At 44.6% G+C, this 23,916-nt stretch overlaps 2 protein-coding genes across 3 annotated transcripts in view; one reads left to right on the plus strand and one right to left on the minus strand.

The window, feature by feature from the left end:
- Window positions 1-3,258, plus strand: part of SELENOT (selenoprotein T) — a 58,778-nt gene extending 55,520 nt beyond the window's left edge. The window contains exon 8 of the transcript XR_014789606.1: window positions 2,089-3,258. The gene's annotated coding sequence lies outside the window, so the exon portion shown is untranslated. The remainder of the gene's footprint in view (window positions 1-2,088) is intronic.
- The window catches only part of ERICH6 (glutamate rich 6), a 53,428-nt gene extending 33,267 nt beyond the window's left edge, over window positions 1-20,161 (minus strand). Inside the window, exons 1-10 of one of the 2 annotated variants that reach the window (XM_084847284.1) lie at window positions 19,987-20,107; window positions 16,980-17,034; window positions 12,689-12,780; window positions 10,420-10,474; window positions 9,213-9,343; window positions 6,986-7,058; window positions 6,035-6,144; window positions 2,244-2,282; window positions 486-544; window positions 177-293 (exon numbers count right to left, since the gene is read on the minus strand). In XM_084847284.1, coding sequence (XP_084703410.1) covers window positions 177-293; window positions 486-544; window positions 2,244-2,282; window positions 6,035-6,144; window positions 6,986-7,058; window positions 9,213-9,343; window positions 10,420-10,474; window positions 12,689-12,780; window positions 16,980-17,034; window positions 19,987-20,041 — 786 coding nt within the window. In that variant the 5' untranslated portion in view covers window positions 20,042-20,107. Of the gene's footprint in view, window positions 1-176; window positions 294-485; window positions 545-2,243; window positions 2,283-6,034; window positions 6,145-6,985; window positions 7,059-9,212; window positions 9,344-10,419; window positions 10,475-12,688; window positions 12,781-16,979; window positions 17,035-19,986 lie in introns of both variants that reach the window. The other variant, XM_084847285.1, reaches the window with a different exon arrangement.
- Between the last annotated feature and the right edge of the window lie 3,755 nt (window positions 20,162-23,916).

Here is a 23,916-nt window from a genome sequence, read left to right on the forward strand (position 1 = left end):
AGAGAGAATGAGCTCCCTTGCAATGACTGAACAAACCATGAAGTTAAATAATAGGAGAATGCGTAAAAGATTGCGGGTTTCAGTGAAATAAAATGCATGTATCCCCATCAATTATTTTATGCACACACCTCCTGTATCTTATACATGTACAACCACTGAATGGAACGAGCCTTCACCTCTATATGAATGTCTTCTCTTGACGATTCTGGTCTGTACGCTAGAATAGTTGGTGGTCCAACACTGGAGAGGGTGCGCAGTGATTCCTGAAACAGCTTTAAGAAGTCTTCTTTAAACTTAAAAAACAACAACAAACAAGGTGAAATAAGGGATCATTCCATTTCAAACTTCAAGCCACTTTGTCCAGAATATTCTCATAGGATTACTCCAGAATAAATGGCTTCAGCTTTTGGCTGCAAGGGATGGGATAGCTCAGATGGGAGTGCATTCCAAACAAAATGTTTAGAGAGACCACAAGTGGTTAATACCTCCATGTCGCACAAAATGTCTAAGCAGCTGAGGTCTTGGGACAGGACAGCGTAGATATCTAAACATCAACAATGAGAATTCGTTAGGGAATTGGTATGCGTTTGCCTTTTAGATCTCAATCCTAGGACGTACCCACATGACTCTTATTTAGGATTGGAGGTGTTGGAACAGCATATGTATTCCTCCACTGTAGCAGGAGGGCAGGGTGCTACCGCTTGGGACATGGACTTATTTCAGGACTAGCTGTGCAGCCCAGGATGTGCGTTTTTCAGGGACACTCCACATGTTCCATTGTGCACCACAGCACTAGACTGAGAACGCACAACTCATCTCTATGGAAGTGCCCTTAGAAGGTACTTCAGTTGCACACCTCTGTGAACGTCCACCAGCAGGAACTTGTATCAAAATAGGGAAAGTTAGCCTCTTTCAGTCCTAGGGCCGAATTCAATTTCGGAGAAGCCCTTGGGGGCCACATTCCAGTAGCTGGCGGGGCTGAAAACAAAAGTGGCAGGGCCTAAATACCAAAACTACCAGCATATTTTAGCTTAAAGCTCTTGCGGCCAGTAACTAAGCCTGAGGAGAGGCATTTCAACCTTTTAGAATGGGATGCGGGAACCGTGCAAAAGCCAGGAAACCATGAATCGATCAACCGCTGGGTGAAATGGGTGGGGCCAGTGGAAGGGGGCATGGCCATCTGAGGAACCCTGGAGGGCCAGACTGGAACTCCAGGTAGACCGGATTTGGCCTGCTGGCCTGAGGTTCAACACTGGAGTATTATCCAGTATTCACAGTATTAACACTGTGAATACTGGAGCATTTATAGAGTGAAAAGAAGAGCTTGCTACTTGAAGCTGCAGATTGGGTTGTTTAGCTGTAAGGGCTACAGCACACCACTTAAAATGGGGTACTTTGAAGAATAAAACTTTATTTTCCTACATCCTGAGACTTGTTCTCTCTTTTCCACTGGACTGGCTCCTGCAAGTATTCCTGTGCTGATATTTGCATGGGCAGGCTGCAAATGCATAAAAAGCAACAAAGGGGTATCTTGGAACAACGAGACACAAAAGAAATAAGACAAGGGGTTGGATTCAGACAGTGTTGTCATTCCACTGACAGAACTGCTTCCATCAGTAGAACTGGGAGGGGGTGATCCCCTCTACCCCACTTTGAAGCCCCATGCACCTTCAAAATCTGCTCCAGAGGGCTGAGAAACCCTTCCGGAGCAAATTTTCAGGTGGCGTGAAGGGAAAATGTCCCATTGTGCTAGGGGATATCTGCTAGCGTGATGCTGGATTTAAAACAAGGAGCACTGCCATAAATACAACTTTAGGCTGAAGACAGACAATGAGAATGCTGAAAGTGATTTAAGAGAGGCATAGTTTCTCATGGTGTACACATTTTGGGGGCAGGGGTCCCACTGTTGCCTCTGGTCAGTTTTGCAAGTGTTTGAAACTACACCATGAGCAGTGATCCCTCTTTCAAACTGTCTACTGCTCTCTTGAGGGAAAAAAGTCTATCTCCAGCTTTAGTGTGTCAAGTAATTCTTATTTCACTGATCATCACATGATTAATGTAAGGTGTGTTAACATTCCTATTTTACAGACCAGGAATTAAGACTAAGAAGCAGCACTGTGCTTCAGATCTCTCAAGGATTCTATGACTGAGCAAGAATTACTCCTCCTCGTTTGCACACGACAAGTCTAGAAATAAAGGCAGTGCTCAAAATGAAGAAATGAATATTTCAAGGATCAATTTACCATTCTCAGGAGGAAGCTTTCTTCCCTTGCCCTTTGGAGCTGAAAAGAAAGCAAAATACACATGACACCTGGCCTAACTATATAAAAGTCTATTTTTCTCTCTTCAAGAGGTAGAAGCCTAGGTGGAGTAGAAAAGAGGCAATGGCAAGGGAGCAGAATGCTCCAAAGAGGCCACTATGATCTGGCAGTTCAAAGCGATTCCATACAAGGCTTTTTTAAAGGAAAATCTGGAACTGCACACTGGTATGTGAATCTGATGCAAATGCATAGCATGTGCTGCTACAACACTCCTGTGCATTTTCCTTGTGTGCACTTTGTTTCTTAGAGTCATGTTCCATGGCATTTAGAAATCTACATAGAATAGGACAAAATCCCCAGAACTTGGAATTTGACAGCATTAATGCAGAAGAGTGTTACATTCAAGCTTCACACAAGAGTCAACAAAAACATGAATAGCCCAAAACAAGATGTTTTTGGCCTTATACCAGGAGTTGTCAATATCCAATTCCTGTGCATGAAACATTAAAATGAAACAATTGATTTCTTCTTGAATGGAAGATTACTTTGTAAAGGAAAAGTAGGTTTGGACTTCTTAAGTGTTTTTAAGTGAATGTGCGGTGTCTAGGACTTCTGACTTGCCATAGGAAAAGAGACGGAGAGTATGTTTCCATCTAGAGTGAAGAGGGATCTTAGGAAAGTTGAGAACTCAAACTTCAAAAGTTTGTCTTTGCAGTTGATATGTGGCTGACTTCTTACAATTATAAATCTAGAGAGATTTCTCTTTTGATAAAGCTCAATAATTTTGTCCATGAGCACTGTTTGGTTGTATTTGAAAGAATCTTTAAAAAGCTTCAAGGACACTTCTTTCATTGGGGACCAGACTGGCTGCTGTGCTATGACAATACTTTTAGACATAAAACTTTTATGTAGCTTTGCCTCAACAAGGTTCCTTTAAAGAATGTGATACTGCATATTTTCTTGCATCATCACCCATATCATAAAAATGAAAAACTTCACATGACCTGTCAGGAAAGGAGTCCCTGTGTTCTTTAGAATGATTGCTTCATCTTTGAAAACACTGGTGAACATAATGTGGAGTCTGCCTAGAGTGTCTTTGGCAGGGGAGGAGAAATGAGTATGCTTGATCAGGTCTGGGGTTCTAGAGGAGCCTGGACTACACACTTTACTTTTCACATTATTGGTCCCTTTTTACATCAACATAATACAACATCTGCATGACTTGAATTTTTGAACTGCATGAATTATCTTTTGGAACTGCACATTCCCCACGCCCCGCCTCCGGAACTGCACATTTTGTGTCTGGTTGCACATTTAAAAAACACCTTGAATCCCTAAGGCACATGTATCACAAATTATATACTTTGCCAGTGCAGACAACTCTAACTTCAGTTTGGTTGCCATTGAAAATATCTACGGTGGGGATGTTTCCATGACAAACAATAGAATTTGGTTCCACTGGTGGTGGTTGATTGTATCGATGAAACCTTAATGATATCTGCAAATGGGAAAAGCTTCTTTATAACAAACAGGAGGGATTTTGAGTGGTTTTATGTGAGGCCAGAAGGAATAAGGAGCCAGGGAAAATATATTTATAAAAGCAGTTCTGTGTGCTACCACAGGAATGCAATAATACACAACTGTCTCTGTATGCCATCAAGTGTTACCACAGCTTGCTATACTCCTCTAAAAATAAACCACATGTATGTATATGTGTATATATATATATATATATACACACACACACACACACACACACACTGTGTGTGTGTGTGTGTATATATATATATATATACATATATATATATACACACATACATACACACACATATATATATACACACACATACATACATACTGGATTTAGAAAGTTAAAGCAAAGTGCTCCTTGTCACGAGTCTCGACTCTTATTAAACTCTGTTTGTGTACTATTTATTATATTTATTTATTTAAAATATTTAATACCCTGCCCTCCAGTGTGACAGCTTTCAGGGGAAGTTTTACAATTAATATTTAAAAACCACCATAAAGGTTTTTTTAAAATGCAAAATACAATTAAAACAGCAGAAACAACACAAATACATTAGCAGGTTTAAAACAATCTAAATCACGTTTTAAAAGGCCCAGGTAAGTAAAAAAGTCTTTTGCCTGGTGCCAACAAGATGCAAGATTTGGTGCCAGATGAGGCTCCCTGAGGAGAATGTTCTAGAGGTGAGGGGCCACAACTGACCATCAGCCTGACCTCTAAAGGTGCGGTCACCCAGTGAAGGGCCTTCCTATTTGGGCAGAAATGTGTGGGAGTAGACAGTCCTTTAGCTGCTCAGATCCCAAGCTGTATAGAGCTTTCAAGGATAACACTTAGAACTGTTCTTGGTTCTAAACAAAGAGGCAGCCAGTGAAGCTGCTTAAGAATGGAAAAGATATGTCCCATTCATCTGCTCCTGACCAACAGTCCAGCAGCTATATTTTTGGACCAGCTGAAATTTCCAAGAAACCTTCAAAGGCAGCCCCACAAACAACGTATTGCAGTATTCTAATCTGCAGATTATCACAGCATGGATATTGCATAGGAGTTGGACCAAGATTAAAAATTACTACAATTTCCAATCTTTCTCCTCACTTTGAATACATGGTGCTGTAAATGGTCTGCTCTTCTTCCACCAGCAGACAAAGACCGCTTTATTCAAGAAGCCCTTTGGCCTGTGTGGGTCTGTTGGGTTGGTTGCTGTTTTTTTTTTTTTAATTATTCTGTAATGGTTATGTTTTTATTGTATTTTAATGCATTTTATTGTTTTAATCAATTTTAATGATGCCTGTAAGCCACCTTGAATGCCATTTTTGGTAAAAAGGTGGGGTACAAATCAAATCAAAGAAAGAGAGAAGGAAGAAAGAAATAGGGCTATAATTTTAGCTCGGGGGGGTCCTGGGTTCAAATGCCAGACGTGCCCTGCCTACGTTGGGAAGGCTTTCTGTACCTTTGGGAGGTGCTGTTGCCCAGTGGTAGAGCATATTTGCATGCAAAAGGTCCCAGGCTTGGTCCTGGGCATCTCCACATCAGAAGTCCTCAGGGAGCAGATAATGGGAAAGACCTCTGCCTAAGACCCTTAGGGCCCAATCCTATGCATATTTAGACAGAAAAATGTCCTACAACTCCCAGCATTCCCCAACCACCCATGCAGGCTGGGGAATGCTGGGAGTTGTAGGACTTTTTCCCTCTCTAAACATACATAGGATTGCACCATTAGAGCTTCTCCACACGAGGCTTATATCATGAGATTAAGATTGGTTGCTCATGGAAGTCTGAGTGTCCTTTACACAATGCTGTCAATTTCCAGGGCCCCTTCTGCATTTTACCACCTATACCCTGTTTTTTAAAAGATCGGAGATAACGTGATAAGGAACATTAATCCGATCTATTGGCTGTGTATAATGATGGCATTCCGCTATCGTCACAGCACCACCTAGTGACTATAAAATGAAACATATAGAAACATATAGAACTTGCCAAGAAAGGACGTCCTCGATTCAAAGCATGTGTCCGCCCATGTAAAGGACCTTTGCTGATCTTAATCCCACAAAGAATCCAGAAGCAGAAAGCCCAGTAAGGATGTGGGATTTCAGCCTTGCGTGATGAACCCCTAAGTAGACCATACTGGTGTAGATGGGCAAATAGTCTGAACTGTTATAGGCAGCTTCCTACATTCTATTACAATGAAGACTTCTTCCTGGCTTTGTTGTAATATTGTAAACAACCCAATAAGCCCGTTACTTACACTTTCTCTTGCAGACGTGGTCATAAAGCCAGCTCGCATCTGTCTGCATTGAGACAGATATACCTAAGGGTTTTTGATGCATATCGGCAGCAAGAGTATCCAATGCTTCCCTTTCAGTAGACAAAACAGACCAAGTGTAACCAAGCTGAATAATTAGTTTACATCTCAAAGCAAACTCCAAGGCCCTTTGTCGTTTTCGATGCCCAAGAGTTATCTTTGCTGCCCACGGCTTCTAAGCAGCGGAAAAGCAAACGAGCGGAAGAAATTTACCAGTAAGCAAAATAGCAGTGTTCTTAGATAGGAACAGCATAGGATTCCTATTCCAGCATAGGAATTCCACTCCTAATTGTTGGCTGTGCTAACATATAACCAACAGACTAACACGGCTACCTCTGGTAATTCAGACCCTTATCTTGGAACTGACTATAAAATCTCCCATTTGTTATTATGCTCGCCCTGGAAAAGAGAGCTGAGAAATGTACCACTTTAAAGAACAAGGAGATAAAATACATCCCAAAGAAGAATCACACAAAACTCATTTCAGGATTGAGCACAATATTGTGGAAGACGATGGGGTGAAAATGTGGAAGCCAGTTGGGCTATCCGGCCTTTCAGTCTCCAACACATATTGCCCCCACCCCAAGTCACACTCCTACACCTTCAACCTCCCCAACCTGGTGCCTGCCATTTATTTGAACTACAGCTCCCATCATGCCCAGCCAGGATGGGCTTTGTAATCCAACACAACCGGGGGTGCCTGGTTGGGGAAAGCTGCTTCAGTTTAAAGCTGAAGTATAAGAGGAAGCATGAGTCATCTTTTCTTGCCTTCCCAATCATTACCAGGAAGAATATAACTTATCAGTAGTGACACAGCTGGAGCTTTGTATATCGTTACTTGATAGTGACTTGAACAAACGTTCTTTTGGAAAGCAACACATTTCAAAGACTCACCTGTTTAGTTGGTATTCAGATGTGCTTTCTCTCCTGACTCCTCCCAATATTCTCGGAAGGCCTTTGGTTCCTGCTGAGTACAAACCAAGCTAGCTATACATACAGGGTTGTATGCAGACTTAGTCATACTTAAAGTAGACCGACTGAAATCAGTGATTGTTACGATAGTATAACTAAGTCTACAGTAAGAACCAGACATGGAACAACCGATTGGTTCAAAATTGGGAAAGGAGTACGACAAGGCTGCATATTGTCACCCTGCTTATTTAACTTATATGCAGAGTACATCATGAGAAATGCCGGGTTGGATGAATCAGAGGTCGGAATTAAGATTGCCGGTAGAATTATCAACAGCCTCAGATATGCAGACGATACCACCCTAATGGCAGAAAGCGAAGAGGATCTCAAGAGCCTCTTGTTGAGGGTGAAAGAGGAGAGTGCAAAAGCTGGTTTGAAACTCAACATTAAAAAAACTAAGATCATGGCATCTGGCCCCATCACTTCCTGGCATGTAGAAGGGGAAGAAATGGAAGCAGTGACAGATTTTACTTTCTTGGGCTCCAAGATCACCGCAGACGGTGACTGTAGCCATGAAATTAAAAGACGCTTGCTCCTTGGGAGGAAAGCTATGGCCAACCTAGACAGCATAGTAAGAAGCAGAGACATCACCTTGCCGACAAAGGTCTGTCTAATCAAAGCTATGGTTTTCCCAGTAGTAATGTATGGATGTGAGAGCTGGACTATAAGGAAGGCTGAGCGCTGAAGAATTGATGCTTTCCAACTGTGGTGCTGGAGAAGACTCTTACGAGTCCTCTGGACTGCAAGGAGGTCAAATCAGTCCATCCTAAAGGAAATCAACCCTGAGTGCTCATTGGAAGGACAGATAATGAAGCTGAAGCTCCAATATTTTGGCCACCTAATGTGAAGAGAAAACTCACTGGAAAAGACCCTGATGCTGGGAAAGACTGAAGGCAAAAGGAGAAGGGGACGGCAGAGGATGAGATGGCTAGATAGCATCACGGATGCAATGAATATGAACTTGAGCACGCTCCGGGAGAGAGCGCAGGACAGGAAGGCCTGGCGTGCTATGGTCCATGGGGTCACGAAGAGTCGGACACGACTGAACGACTGAACAACAACAACAATAACTAAGTCTAGATCGAACCAATAGGTGGCAAATCTCCATTGTGTAGTGGCCATGGACTAATGAAATTAATAATCCTTCATGAATAATTAGTAACTCCTCATGACAGGAGTATCTCACTCAGGATCATTCTGACCCCCCCCATATCCAAATAACCTCTCGCAGCTGAATCTCCCATTCCTCCACAGGGCAATGAGCAGGCTGCAGATTTGAGGAGGACACAGACTTGGCAAAGGACGAAGAAACTAGCAAAGTGTCTGTGGGCATGATCCTATGCATGTTTAGGCCGAAAAAGTCCTACAACTTCCAGCATGCCCCAGCCAGGCCAACTGTACCTTTGGGAGGTGCTGTGGCCCAGTGGTAGAGTATACGTTTGCATGCAAAAGGTCCCAGGTTTGGTCCTGGGCAACACCACATCAACAGACCTCAGGTAGCAGATGATGTGAAAGAGCTCTGCCTAAGCCAATACCTATACCCCAAATGTCCTCTTGCAGCCAAGGGACTTGGCAAGGGATGCAGAAACTAGCAAAGTGTCTAAGGGCACAATCCTATGCATGTTTAGACAGAAAAAAGTCCTACAACTCCTAGCATCCCTCAGACAGCATAGCTGGCTGGGGCATGCTGGAAACTCTAGGACTTTTTTCTGTCTAAACATACATAGCACTGCACCATAAAAGACTGAGCTATGGGTCAGGAAGTCCCTGGGTCATATCGTGCCTCTGCCATGAACTCTCTTGGTGGCTTTAAACAAGCAGCTTGTTCTGTCAGCCTCAGTGCTCCTACCTGCAATAGGGAGGAAAATAATGACTTACCTTACAGGATTGCTGTAAGGATTACAGCTAGATTATGCACGTGAAGCACTTTGAACACTTGGAAACACTATTCAAACATTTATTATTATAGTACTATTATTAGGTTGGATCCAGACTCATTCATACTCAGCGGAGACATATTGAAATCAATGAGACTTTTATAAGTCTGAATCCAACCCACCATTACAGTATTCTTCCCTGCAGGGCCAGTGGCAGCTCTTAATCACTTGAAGTGTGATTCCTTGCATATGAGGAACTTAGAACATAGTACCTGTGTTTGACAATGGCGTCTCAGTGGTTTTGTGGGAAGATGGCTCTGTTAATACTTCAGAGGTGGTAATGTCTGATCCTGGCTCCAGACTGCCACCAGCCTTCTCCTCTTGGCTCTCTTTATAAGAAGACCTATGAAGATTGAATGACAATATATTAATCCCTGAGGACACTGGCAAATAACTGAATATTATAGAAGCCCAACCCATTACGACAGCATCTGCATATGCACATACTTCTAAATCGTTGAGCCCTGTCAAGACATATATGCAAAGCCTGGAGCTTTCCAGCCACAGCACAGTTATATCAGTTCTTGAAGAATTCTGCTTCTGACCACAGTGTGGTCTATAGGAAATAAAGATGTTTTCACCGCATTTTCAGCTATTTCATTCCTTCTAATAGCAAACTCAGGTGCTGAGTGTTGACAGAACTGGAGCCAAAAAGAGGCCACTGAGAAATTAGGGTGCTATAAAAATGCTTAGGGGAACCCTGAGGTTTGCACCTTTTAGGATGGAGGGTACACTGCAACAGTTTGTTGCAAGTCCTACTTGTACTACTACAATACCATCACAATTTCTCCCGCTGACCACTGGGGTCAATAACAAGAAGAAGCAATAACAGGTTTAAACCAAAGGAAGAAATCCTGTTAAATATTATGAAAATATTTGAAGAGAGTGTAAGGAGCCTTCTCCTCAAAAGCAATAGTACACTTTTTTATTTTAAGCAAGGGAAGCTTTCCCATGAGAGCCACAAAGGTAGCTGTGGGAACTTCCGCACCCTTGGGGTTGGATCCAGATTCAGGCATGGGCAATTAAGCTGGTGGAAGTGGACTTCCCTGCCTGCTCCTTCCCATAAGAGCCCCTACAGCCCACTGAAAATGCTACCCAGAGGGTCGGGTGACCTTGCTGAATGGGGTGAGCTGTGCTGCTGGGGCGGGGAGGGGGCAGAATCCCCCCAAATCAGACAGAGGCACCATCTGTGAGCTTTTATCCATGGAAGTTAGATCCTGGATCCAATCCAGAATCTGCAGTCCACCTCCCATGGTACACTGTAGACCAGTCTGAGTGAGATGCAGTGAGATAAACTCAAAAATAATGTCGGAAAGGACCCTAGAAGAATGATCAGAAATTTTGCTCCATCCCCCTCTAAATGTAATAGGGTGAATCCCATTAAGAATAATTACGATGTTTTGTTATTTTTGTTGTTACCTAGCCGAAGACATGGAAGCTCTGCTTCTAACTCTTCCTGGATGATCTTCAGAACCTGTTCATACAAGCATCATTAACACTCAAGACACAGCAGCACGTACATGCTTAAACAAACACAAAGCATCCATCCTGAATTTTTCTAGGAGAACAAATGTTATTTTTAATACTGACATCCGTTACATCATACTGACATCCATTACATCACACACAAAGCCTAAAAAACCCCACCAGTTTTTCTTACGCTGCAAATAGTGTCAACAAGGGGGAGGCATTCCTCCTTAGAAAGAAATGCAAGTCAATTGTTTCCTAGCTTCTGAAAAATACCCACCCCGTCTGGTCTTACAGTTCTGCTCAATCACTGTCCCTATCACAGAGCCAGCCTTCCCCCAACTTGTCACCCTCCAGATGTAGTGGACTACAACTCCCATCATCTACAGTCAGCATGGACAGTGTACTGGCTGGGGATGGTGGGAGCTGTAGTCCAACACATTTGGAGAACATCGGGTTGGTGAAGGCTCCACTTAGCAATACTACACTGTGCCTAGCGCAGCATTTATAGAAAAAGCATTTTTGCTGCAATACTAGATGGAAGAGACTTTCCCACTGTTGCCTTTAAATGCATTGTTCTTATATAGCAGGGATGGGGAACTGCCAACCTGCAGGCCTGATAAGGCATACAGGAGTCCTATCCAGCCTGGCAGCTTCTTCCCCTGGCCCTAGTCCCTCTGTCATGGAGGGAAAAGCTGTTATTTCTGATCAGCAGCTCCTTTTCTCAGTCCTTAGCAAGGGAAAGCCCTTATTTCCAATCAGCTCCTGATTAGAGATAAGACCTTTTCCTTCCATGGCCGAAACTTGTCCTGCTTACTTCTGAATAGTCATCTAGAGGCTTGCCCTGCTTACTTCTGAGTAGACATGATGCTCATGCTTACTTCTGAGTAGAAATGATATTTGAAAGTTCTGCTGAGTAATTCAGTCCCGCTTCCTCCTGAGCCTAGTCCTGCATACTTTTTAGTATGCGGAGGCATGCGGAGGCATGCCTTGCTTATTTGTGAATAAACGTGCTGCTCATGCTTGCTTCTGAGTAGACATGCTTCCTACTACAAACAATGGAATTCTGAGGAGGAGTTGTATTTTTCAGCCCTGTCCATTTTTGCCTGTGGTCCGGCCTACCACTAGAATGTAGCCCCCAAGAGCTTCTCCAAAATGGGGTCTGGCCCTCAGGCCAAAAATGGTTCCCCATCCCTGTTTTATAGAAACTGGAGATGTAACCTCTGTAGGCCTTTGTATAGCCAGGCATTGGTGAGCTGTGTAGAGAACAGTCTCTACTGGGCAACCAGCTGTAGCAGGAAACCCCTTGTTCCAAGCAACTGAAGTGTGCAAGGAGGTCATATCAACCTCCAAGTGTTATTGGTTTCTGCTGTGCTAAGACCTCATTTGGATTTGCAGGTGCTGAACTGGAATGGCTGTGGGTCTAGGGCCACCTGTGTACTTGCTTCTGCACCCCTTTCACAGTTGTTTAGTACAGGCGTACAAATTATGCATGGTGTGGAGAATGTGGATAGGGAGACTTTTTTCTCCTTCTCTCATAATACTAGAACCCAGGGTCATCCCATGAAGCTGATTGGTGGGAGATTCAAGACAGAGAAAAGGAAGTACTTCTTCATACAGCACACAGTCAAACTATGGAATTCGCTGCCACAAGTGATGGCCACCAATTTGGATGCCTTTAAAGGGGATTAGAGACAAATTCCTGGAGGAGAAGGCTATCAATGGCTACTAGTCCTAATGGCTATGTGCTACCTCCAGTATCAGAGGCAGTATGCCTATGTACACCAGTTGCTTGGGAATATGGGCAAGTAGGTGTGGGGGAGGGACCCACAAGCAGCACTTGTGTCCTGCTTGTGGGTTCCCGATTGACAGCTGATTGACCACTGTGTGAACAGAATGCTGGACTAGATGGACCCTTGGTCTGATCCAGCATGGCTTTTCTTATGTTCTTAATTCAAAGAAAGTAGGCAAAACATTCCAGTAAACAAGAGGGGTAGATAGCAAACTCAATTAGCTTCAGGACTTGTGTGAAACATGAGCAAATTGCAGCAGAACACCAGACAAGTGTAACTGGTCTGGTTGGCTATAGGAATGTGTGTTTTGGAGTATGATGGCAGTGCTGTTATAAATTGATGAGCCTCAAAGTACCGGTTTCCTTCCCCAGCATACTCCAGATGCATTCCTTTCATATTCCACTTCAAAGATAGTAATAATTTAGTACCTGCGTCTATAGTTGCCTCCTCAGTGGCGTCCTCCAGTTCCATCCCTCTGCTGCTGTCATACTCTGGATCTGACATGCTACCTTCAGGTTCCCTATGTTGAAAACAAATTACAGAAACGATATTTGCAGCACTAAGGATCAATATATGTAACAGGCTAACTTTATTTGGGACTGAGAGGCATTTAGTGTCCTTTTCAGGAAGATGGTGATCTGAAAGTGGGGGATTTTGCATCTATTCCGTTGTCATGGTCAGAGCACTTCCTGTTGAAGTTTAGACTTGCAAGCACTGTACTCCTCTGCAAGGCTGGGGACCCTATTGGAATGATCCACTCCCCAGAAGCAAATGGATTCTCATGGATTGTAGAGGACTCCAGGAGATTTTCTGGGTAGTATGGCTGGTGTTCCTGTCAAATTCCTGATCACTCTGTGGAATGCAGAAATGACTGAGCAGTTGACATAATCAACATTATTCCCAAGCATCCTCTCCCATTGAGCAGAGCCTGTTCGGCGCCTTGGCATACATTTGCGCTGAGGGCAATGAAGCAGGCTGGAGTGCACCTGGAGAAAGTCTTGTGATGAGTCTAACCAAACACAAGAAAAAGCTAATTATCGAGCTTTGTGGTGGTGGAGATGAAGAATGCATTTTTCTCCACCACTGTTGCATCCTCACAATGTCGTCCGGTGGAGTTCCAAGGGGTCTTTTGAAATCTCACCCGGTAGGAAATACGGTGGAAGTCTCAGCAACATGTCATGACATGATTGCAAGGACCTCTGAGGACAAAATTGCTCATATCCACCATGATATGGACTCCACAATGAATGCAGATCCATGAGTGTAAGCTTTCAGGACTCTGTCTGATCTCTGTTGAATGATGTTCAGTTTGTAGAGCATGAGGATGTTGACAAGGTGCTTGTTCATGTCCAGCCAACCATATATATGCTCAATCTTTCCCCCACTCCTTACATCTAGCAAGAATGAGATTGATGGATGGGTCCAGGAAGTGGTAACTTCCTCATTAAGAGAGGGTGTGGCTCCAGCCTCCTTAAAGAACATGGTAATGTGGCTGCTCCTGTAAAAAAATGTTCTTGAACCAAGATGATCTTAACAATTATAGCCAAAGTCTAATGACCACTTCGTGGAGAAGGGGTTTGACGGAGTGGTTGCCAGCCAACTCCAGACACTCTTCAACTCCAGGGAACTTCAGCAAACCTTTTAGGCAATCGATATTAATCTCTTTGTGTGCTATTCAGTCTTGCATTTATATTTAAACAAAAAAACATACATAATCTAAACGATGGATGTTGTGCAGTAAATGAACACCACATAAATTGTCTCCATTTGGGATCCAATATAACTTGCTCAAACTCTGATACTGTCAAAACTGTTTTGCAAGGGAAAGAAATATAACAGTATTATAATAGCAGAGTGCTGTATGAATTCACACAACAATCAAGTTTTCATGATGGCTTTCATGTGACATTCTTATCATATGCAAGCTTCTATTCCAATTGAGTGGCATTGCTTGGCATTTTTCAATATTTATTTATAGAGCTTTGTTAAAAGGACATGAGTACTTTACAGAGTAAAGCAGGCGATATAAAGCCTCAACCTCCATTTGTGACAACAGACAAGTTATAAAAGTCTTAGACAGGCTATTACGATGATAAGTTAACCCTTATTAACTTATCATTAACCATCCACGAGGTCCAAGTTCTCATGAAATTACAAGCCACAGCACCCACAGTGTACCTTGAATATTCAAAATGGCAGCCGGCACGCACCTTAAACAAGCCATGGTGGGCTGCTGTGATCATGCAAACTGGGTCACTGTGTGTAAGGACTGCTCTTCTTCAGCCAGCTGGAACATAACCTTTAATTGCAGAAATGCAAACTATCTTGTCAAGAAATGTTACGATTTAAACAGTTAATGTGAAGTAGGAACTCTGTCAAAGAAAAAGACCTTTTTTCCCCCTCTCTCATAATGCTAGAACCCAGGGTCATCCCATGAAGCTGATTGGTGGGAGATTCAGGACAGATAACAGGAAGGACTTCTTCACACAACACATAGTGAAACTATGGAATTCGCTACCACAAGACATAGTGATGGTCACCAATTTGGGTGGCTTTAAAAGGGGGTTAGACAAATTCCATGAGGAGCAGTCTAACAATGGCTACTAGTCCTGATGGCTATGTACTACCTCCAGTACCAGAGGCAGTATGCCTAGGTACACCAGTTGCTGGGGAACTTGGGCAGGAGGGTGCTGTTGCACTTTTGTCCTGCTTGTGGGTTCTCGGTCGACAGCTGGTTGGCCACTGTGTGAACACAATGCTGGACTAGATGGACCCTTGATCTGATCCAGCATGGCTCTTATGTTCTTAAGCATCCAGCCTCTGCTTGATTATTTTCCTCATTCTCCAGCTTCCTCTATGCTAATCTGTCACAAACAATTGTCAAACCTCATTATCACCTTATTCACTGCCAGAGTGCTTTGGTAGATGACATCACTGCTCCTGCTCTAAAAAATGGCCCAGAACCAGGGCTGGTACAAGCTCTCCTGCTGCCTGAGGCAGGACAGCACAAACATGCTGCCACCACCGCATCACCCCTCTTGCCATTGCTGCCCAGCGCCCTGTCCCCGTCACCACCTGCCACCCTGTACATGCCCCTGCTCTCCTGCTGCTGCAAATGTTGCCAAGGGAAAGTGACCAGTGAGACTCTCTGGAGCATCAAATGCAGTGCTGCCTCACTGGAGTGAGGTGGAGGCCAGGAGCCCTCTTGCAGGAAGGGAGGAACACACAATTTGTTGCTCCTCCCAGTTTGCTGCCTGAGGTGGGGGATTCACCCTGTCTCGTCGGAGGGTGGCCCTGCCCACAGCTGTGCTCCTTTGTGCCCCCCTCCACTACACCACTGATTACAAACAAAAGATATGGCCAGGCCAGCATTCATAACAATATGAATGTTATTGTCAGGGTGGAAACTGAGCCCCAGAGCAGTTCTGATTCAGAGGAGGATCAGCAATCCGTGGGAGAGGAGCCAGCTCATCCCTCACAGGCACAGCAGCTGGCAGAGATTCCTCCTACCCGCATTCCTGAGATAGATAGTGATCCTGGCAGTGAGAAAGTGCGGGAGGGGGGCTTGCTAGATGCTTGACGCAGATGCAGGGAGTGACGAGCGATGGAGGGCGTGGAAAGGAGGCGTAGCGCCCATTTGGCGCGCAAGCAACGGCCGCCTCCCATGGACCCAAGGGAAAGAGGGAGGATCTCTTCCTAGCCCATAAGTTCAGGGTCTTCAAGTGATTCTCCTTCAAACGGGGATCAACTGCCTACTCGGAGCATAGTCTGCTCTGCTGTTCATTGCTTAGTCGCTGGTGATTAGCATCTGATAGAGTCATTAAGTTGTAAAAGGATTAAAGCCTTGAAAAGAATCCTTTTGTCAGTGTCTTGAGTTGGCTATTGGAGTAGACTGAAAGAGGCCGCTAGGGTGCTCCTGACAGCTATAGCCTAATGCAGTGCTCCTCTACACATATCCAAAATTCCGGTGAAAAGAGAAAATTGCTGGAAACAGAAGAAAAGGAGTGAAGTCCTCTTCATAGCTGCACAAAATACTTAGCTCCCCCAATACTTAAGAACTACCTGGCTGGACTGTATCAAAAGTCCATCTAGTCCAGTATTCTGCTTTCAACAGCTGCCAGCCACACAACTGTGAAAGCTCACAAGGAAGACATGGTATAAAGATAACCTTTTGTTGCATCCCAGCACTTGGTGATCACAAGCTTGTTGCCACTGAATACTGAGGTTCCATTTTTAGTTATCACTGCTATTATCCATGGATAGACCTGATTTCCATGTATTTGCCTCATTCTTTTTAACAGCCTTCTAAGGTAGTGGTCATCACAAAGTGTGGCTTGTGGGGCACATGCAGCTCACCAGACCCTCTGCATCTGCCAGGGGAAACCCTAGGGTTTCCCCTTCCTTATCTCTGATCTCTCATGGGATTCTTAGCAAGGTAATCCTTAGGCTTCTGTGTGCTTGTGCATGAGTACATATATAATACATGAGCAGCCCCCTAGTCCTACCTGATGCAGCCCTCAGGGCCAAAAAGGTTGACCACCCTTACCATAAGTGAAAGCACTTCCTCACATTTGTCCGGAACCTACTGGTAATGAATTTTGATGGATGGCTAGCAGTGCTTTGAGAAACATTCACTGTTTCTTCATACAATGGAACGTTGTAACAAACTACTACCACTGAAGAATAAAATAAATAAAAACCAATTTACCATTTACTTACCTGCCTGAATGACCAGTTGCTGGGGATGAGGGTCCTTCTCCAATGTCTTCACTGTCTGTGGAACACAAACAGATGTAGGTAAGTTGGTTTGCAACGTGTTCCTAAAGGCATCCCATTATAGTTTCCAGTATTTGGATGAACAGTTGTACATAAAAAACCTGGGCCCACTTCAGTTAAAGTTAGTCATAAATAAGGCTGCAGTTGAGCTCAATAACATTTGCGTCCAAGCAAATCTGCATAAGATCAGCCTTTGCTTTCAGCAGGACTTCATCATGACATTTCACTTGGATCTGGGCCAAAGTATTACATTTCAGCAGTAAGTACAAATACATGAAGGGTGCAATTCTATCAGGATAGGTGGCCGCCTCTGAACTCGGAGGCAACCACCTATTCAACGCACAGCAGGAGAAGTGCAGAGGGGATTGTCCCTTCTGCACTTCAGCTGTTCTGCATTTTCATGTCCTGCCGATTTCGGCTGTCTAGCTGTGGGAAGGCAGAGTGGGGGAAGCGGCTGCTGGACATATAGGATGTGTCGTACTGGCATTTCCGCCCGCCCCGTCATGCCCTCAAGAACGCCCTGTTTTTGCCGCTCCACACTCCTCTTCCAAGCACAGAGCGCAAGGCCATTCTGTGCTGCCTACAAGGCAGCGTGGGGGTTGTGGTGGAGGTCGGTTCTCAGGGAACCGACCTCGGAGCACAGGCTCTGAGGTTGGTTCCCAGGAACTGACCTATCCTATGGTCATCTAGCCACTGACTAGCGGCCATAGGATTGCGCCCTTCATAAAGGATGGGGAACGTGTGGTCCTCCAGATGTTGTTGGATTACAACTCTCATCACGCCTGATCATTGGCCATGCTGGCTAGGGCTGATGGAAGTTGGAGTCCAAGAACTTCTGGAGGGCCACAAGTTCCCTATCCCTGCACGAGACCACTCTCATCTGTGCAAGCCTCCACAATGTTTGCGTGACAGAGTGTTTCCTGGGATGAAGCATTGTTTCAGAGCTTTTCTGCATGAGGCATTTATTATGCACTTGTGTTTCCTTACTCATGGTTATTTATGGGTTCTTTAGCTGATGTCATGATCCTTCAGTTTCACTACCATTTTTTAAGAGCACTTTCCCCATCTTTTTTTTAGAGCGGGAAAATGGGGGTATTATTTCTGATGCCATACAAAAGGTATTTTCCTGCTTGTGTATTGCCGCTATACCACAGTGCCACCTAGAGGTTATGTAGAGGAAAAGTAGGAAAAGAAAGCACTTTATATAGAACTGGATCTCAATTCTGTGACAAAACCGAAAGTAGATGCAGCCTCGTGTAGAAAAGCTCATAATCACTCTAGCAAAATTTCAACAAGTCTGGTGTTTTGTTTGTTTTTTAAGTACAGCTGTCTGTAACATCATTCCCCTCCCCTTCTCCCTATTTTAAAATAACACTCAGCCACTGCCAGGATGTGCCATGATATTTTTATATAAGAAGAATACATTAGGATGTCTTCTTCCCATCCCCATTGTACCCTTTTCCATGGAGGTGACTTGCATACGATGCACCACACTCTCTGCCATCTTTGGGAAAAATTCTGAAGTGGTTAGTGATTGACTTCAACTACATAAGCTAACCCGGGGGCAGCTTGAGGACCGAATTAAATTTTGGAGAAGCTCCTGGAGGCCTTATTCCAGGGGTGGTTGGGGCTGAAGGCAAATGGGGTGGTACAAAAGGCAACAGGGATGTGGCCAAAATACAAAAACACACCCAAAAACAAGAGCATATTTTAGCTTAAAGCTCTAACTGCCAGTAACTAAGCCTTAGAAGAAACCTTTTAGAATGGAGAAAAAACTGCACAAAAGTCAAGAAACCACCAAACATTTGGCAGATGGGGAAAAGGGGGTGAGGCCATCTGGGAAAGTCCAGAGAGCCAAACTGGCACACCAGACGGGCTGAATTTGGCTCTGGGGCTGAAGGATCCCCACCCCTGAGCTAACCACATTCCAGTGGGGGCCGGTGGCTCCGATGTCAGCGGGGCAATGAATTCGCTCCGGGTTTCAGTCAGAACTCTAAAGGAGATATCCAAGGTTCTTGGCTTTGCATCTTCAATAGCTCCTTTAGAGTTCTGACTGAAACCTGGAGCGGATTCACTGCCCCACTGACATCGGAGCCCTGGCTTCCACTGCCACATTCTTTCCCTCCCCATCAGCCTTTACAGTTTTGATGCCTCTGGAGTCCATTAGCCACATTATGCCTCTCTAGATACTGGATGTTGCACAAGGACATTAGCTTGTGAGCCCTGTAGCGACAATGGGCTGGTTTGCACGATTAAACAGCCCACTGAGGATTACTTAATGTAAATACAAGCTGCTTGAGCTGGCAGGACAAGGCAGAAATAAATGTAACAAGAAGGCAATCTTGGAATGTGATGTGTGTGTACCTCACTGATGAACTTTATCTCAGCTGCACATTTCTGTCTCCTCGGAGCCGAAGGACACACAGGGAAAAGTGTGTGTGTTGGGATAAGATGGGGGGGGGGGTTGTTCAGCCATTCCTATTTGATTGGGGCACAAGAGGGCAGCATGAAGTTGAGGCTTTATCTCGGAAGATGCGATCACTGTTTAAATCGAGGCAGCAGAACTAATAAATCCCTCTTTAATGCCTGCTGGAGAGAAGGGATCGGCAAAGTGTGACCCAAGTTTGCATCCTTGGAGACAGACCAGACGGAGAACTGCTACAAATCCCCTTTTCAAAACCTGCATTTGGCGATGCGCATTTATCTAGTTGACTTTAACACATCTGTATGAACCCACTGATGTCTCCTCTGCTGCAGGTGGCACGTGACATCCGACCCCCGTAGCCCTCCCTCCTTAGGGTCTGTGCCCAAGACTCTACGCCATAGAGTCTATGGGGTGGTGCACTGAAAACCCGTATCTTTCTAATCCACTCCCCCACACTCCCCGGCTTCGTTCTCCCATGTTTCTCTGTGGCACCGATGTTCCAGGGCATTGGCTCTCGTGCAGCACCTGGATCTCTGGCTCCATCGCAATCCTTCTCCGGGTTCTCGGAAGCGCCTTCCATAATGCCGTGCACCGAGGCTCTCCTTGCAAACACATCGCTCAGGGGCCCGGCCCCTTTTAGACTCCAGGGACTGCTGAAGAGGACCAACCTTCTACGCTCTCTATGGCGCGCAATGTTTTGCGCTCTAGTCTCCAAGGAGACGGCGCCACAGAACTAGACTCTACCGGGACTTCAAAGAGGCAGACTTAGCCAGTGATTCTCACGTCTTTGTAGAGGTTCCACCCCTTACTAGCCACGCAGGCGCTCTCATTCGGGGTGCGTTTGTTTTTCGGTTGCATTTTTCCCTGATTTGTCTCAGGTCAAACTCTCCACTTCACATAATATTCAGTGGTAAGTGCTTAAAGGCGTAATCCTATGCATGTTTATAGACAGAAAAAAAAGTCCTACAATTTCCGGCATGCCCCAGCCAGCCATACTGTCTGAAGGATGCTGGGGGTTGTAGGACATTTTCTATCTAAACTTACATAGGATTGCACCCTAAACTGCTGACGAGCATTATTTCCTTCATTCCACCATGATAACCTCAGCGGAGGACAGACAGAGCGATACCCTCTTCCCTCTTCTAGTCTCTTCCCACACACAGCAGTTTTATGCGGAACCTAAGGAGGTCAAAGTTAAGGGTCTATATTAACACCCAGCTTTTTTCTTTCGGTATATATGGACAACCTCTGTGGAAGCGTTAATCCTGCGGTAGAGAATGAAATGGAATACATACATTTTTTGAAAGCAATGATGATTGCTATTGATGCTCGAGGGACACCCCCTCCCAAAAAAACCCCACCACAGCTGGGCAAGGACTGACTAAAATGCCATAAAAGAGTGTGCAAGCTTTTGAGTAGTCCAAAACTCTTCATTCAGCTAGGTGGCAGGAAAAATAGGGGATGAGGGGGGAGGGACAAAAAGTCCAAAAACGAGGCCAGATGTGGTCATGATGTCTCAAGGTGGAGACTGCAGACTGAGTCACTGCTAGATGCTGCAGTTATCAGATTATTCCTAGGATTCTAAGACAAAGAAGCACTGGCTCATCCCTGCTTCTGAAAATATAAAGGCCAGCTCTTATTCAGATCTGTCTCTTGCCTTGGGTGAAACACACAGATTCCAAGGTTCATAACAATCCATCCAACTGTAGAAGCCTCTGCAGGGCCAACTCATGGAAGAGAGGATTTAGTTGCTTCATCCTTATATCCTGTGTCCCTTTATGTCCACATCTAGGCTGTCAAAAACAAGCGAACTGCTGTCTCTCTGTCATGTGCAAACATTCCTACTTCACTTTGCCACAGGTTGGATCCAAGATCTGCCTTTCGTTAATGAAAGGCTCTGCTCACGGAAGATGCCTTTGCCCAAGTTGGGGGAGTCCCCCCCCCCCCGTACCACAGCTCCCCCCATTCAGCAGGGAAGCAGTGCAATCCTATGCAAGTTTAGACAGAAAAAAAACCTACAACTCCCAGCATGCCCCAGCCAACTATGCTGGCTGGGGCATGCTGGGAATTATAGGATTTTTTTCTGTCTAAACTTGCATAAGATTGCACCCTAAGCTTTTTCTTTTAGCCAGTTCCTTGCTTGCACATCTCTTACACCTCTTTTGGTATACGATAGCATAAAAATGTTGATTTGTGTCTCTTACACAGCATCTTGTTTTTAATGAAAAGGTTTTTCTTGTCCTCATAAAGATTTTTTTCCCATCTCAATATGTAACTTCACATTAACACATTTACTTTTTTAGTCCCATTGAATGGTTCTAAGATTGAGAAATATTATGTAAATCTTCAGCTTGATTCAGGATTTCCAGAACCTGGCATAAAAAAGTCACATAAACATATGTTTAAAAGTCATAGTTCATATGTACTGCAGATACATATTTTTTGCAATTCTGAAAACAGACTGTGCAGTGGAATTGTTCATAGCTACAGCAATGTGTTTGTTCAGAATTGGACAACTTCCATCCTCACTTAGGTTACACTGCAATCCTATACCTACTTACCTGGCAATAAACCTCATTGAACCCAAAGGGCCTTACTTCTGAGCAGACATGTATAGGATTGCACTGTTAGTTTTACTCATTAAATATAGTTTGTGGCATTGCCATTGTGGGTACTACTCAGCTCAGACATGATGCTTTCAAATGGAGTCACTTCATCCCTCCAGCTCATCAAATGTAATCAAGTGATGTCAAATCAAGTTCCGTACATGCATGTATCAAGTAGACCTAAGAGATTTGAAAATCAGTGAGCTTTGAAGAGGAAGGATGCAAACAGCTAAATAGGGAAAGCTGAAACACTTCAAAAATAGGGGCATTTCCCAAATTATAAAGCTTGAAGTTTCTGCTGGGAAAAACCCATTTCACAGTCTCAGTATGACCCGGCAAAGTCTCTGCGTGCTCAGATGGTTCCCATTCTGGTCTGGAAACATTGCTGAGGAAGTGATGACATTCTTTTCTCATGGTGTCGCTTGCGCTCAGCTATCCCCCAATGTGGAGCTCTACATCGATATGGTCAAAAGGTGAAGTTTGTCCACTGACACCTCCATGTTTGTCCCTTTGGCCTTCCAGCAGAGAAATATAAACACCATCCTGGAAAGTGATAGGGAAGAGCAGCTGCCGGCATTGCTGTGCTGGCCTACTTTACTTTCAATATCCGAGTGAGGTCACTTTTGGAATGTACAGTAGCTATTCTAGGGGCACAGTGTCACAATTTAAAGGGACAATTCCACAGAGTTCTAGGAATCAAGGCCTTGCAGTGCCTATGATCCAGTAAATCCACCCCAGGGAAATCTCCACACACACACACACTCATGCACACAGGATTAAAATTCATGCCCTAAAAGGCATCTTTCCTCCCTAGGCATCAACACTGCCATTTAATCTCTGCTGTTTGAATGGTGTGAAGAATTTGAAACAGTTCACAACTGAGAAGTGGCTCATCAGTCTGTAAGTATAGACATTCTGCTGCCCCTCAGATCAGATACATAACAAAGCAGCTTGCCAAATGGTCTACAGGAGACCGGATTGACCTTTTAGTACAGGATTTGGTTTTAGGTGATGAAACCAACAGTTTCAGTCACAACCTGAATTTGGTCCTTAGGGAGCAATCCTATGGCCACTAGTCAGCGGCTAGACGGCCATAGGGTACATCGGTATCTGGGAACCGACCTTCCCACACCTCCCGCGCTCCCTTGCAGGCAGCTCAGAGCAGCCCCATGCTCTGTGCTCGGAAGAGAAGCACAGAGCAGCATACCGGTATGACACATCCTATGTGTCGTCCAGCAGCCTCTTCCCCCACTCCGCCTTCCTGCAGCTAGACAGATGAAATCAGCTGTCCAGCTGCAAATGCAGGGCGGCTGAAGCATGGAGATGATCCCCTCCGCACTTTTCCTGCCCTGCATTGGATAGGAGGTTGCCTCCAAGTTCAGAGGCTGCCATCTATCCCAATAGGATTGCGCCCTTAGTTGCTGAGTGCTGGTGTGAGTAGCAAATATTTGGAAGTTGCAATATTGTCGCCCTGCTTATTTAACCTATATGCAGAGTACATCATGAGAAACACTGGGTTGGATGAATCACAGGTCGGAATTAAGATTGCTGGGAGAATTATCAACAACCTCAGATACGCAGACGATACCACCCTAATGGCAGAAAGCAAAGAGGATCTAAAGAGCCTCTTGTTGAGGGTGAAAGTGGAGAGTGAAAAAGCCGGTTTGAAACTCAACATAAAAAAAAAACTAAGATCATGGCATCTGGCCCCATCACTTCCTGGCATATAGAAGGGGAAGAAATGGAGGCAGTGACAGATTTCATTTTCTTGGGCTCCAAGATCACCGCAGACAGTGACGGTAGCCATGAAATTAAAAGACGCTTGCTCCTTAGGAGGAAAGCTATGGCA

The sequence above is a fragment of the Heloderma suspectum genome, chromosome 3 (genome assembly GCF_057233095.1).
Source record: "Heloderma suspectum isolate Gila_16-S chromosome 3, 16-S_ref, whole genome shotgun sequence".
Classification (NCBI taxonomy): domain Eukaryota; kingdom Metazoa; phylum Chordata; class Lepidosauria; order Squamata; family Helodermatidae; genus Heloderma; species Heloderma suspectum.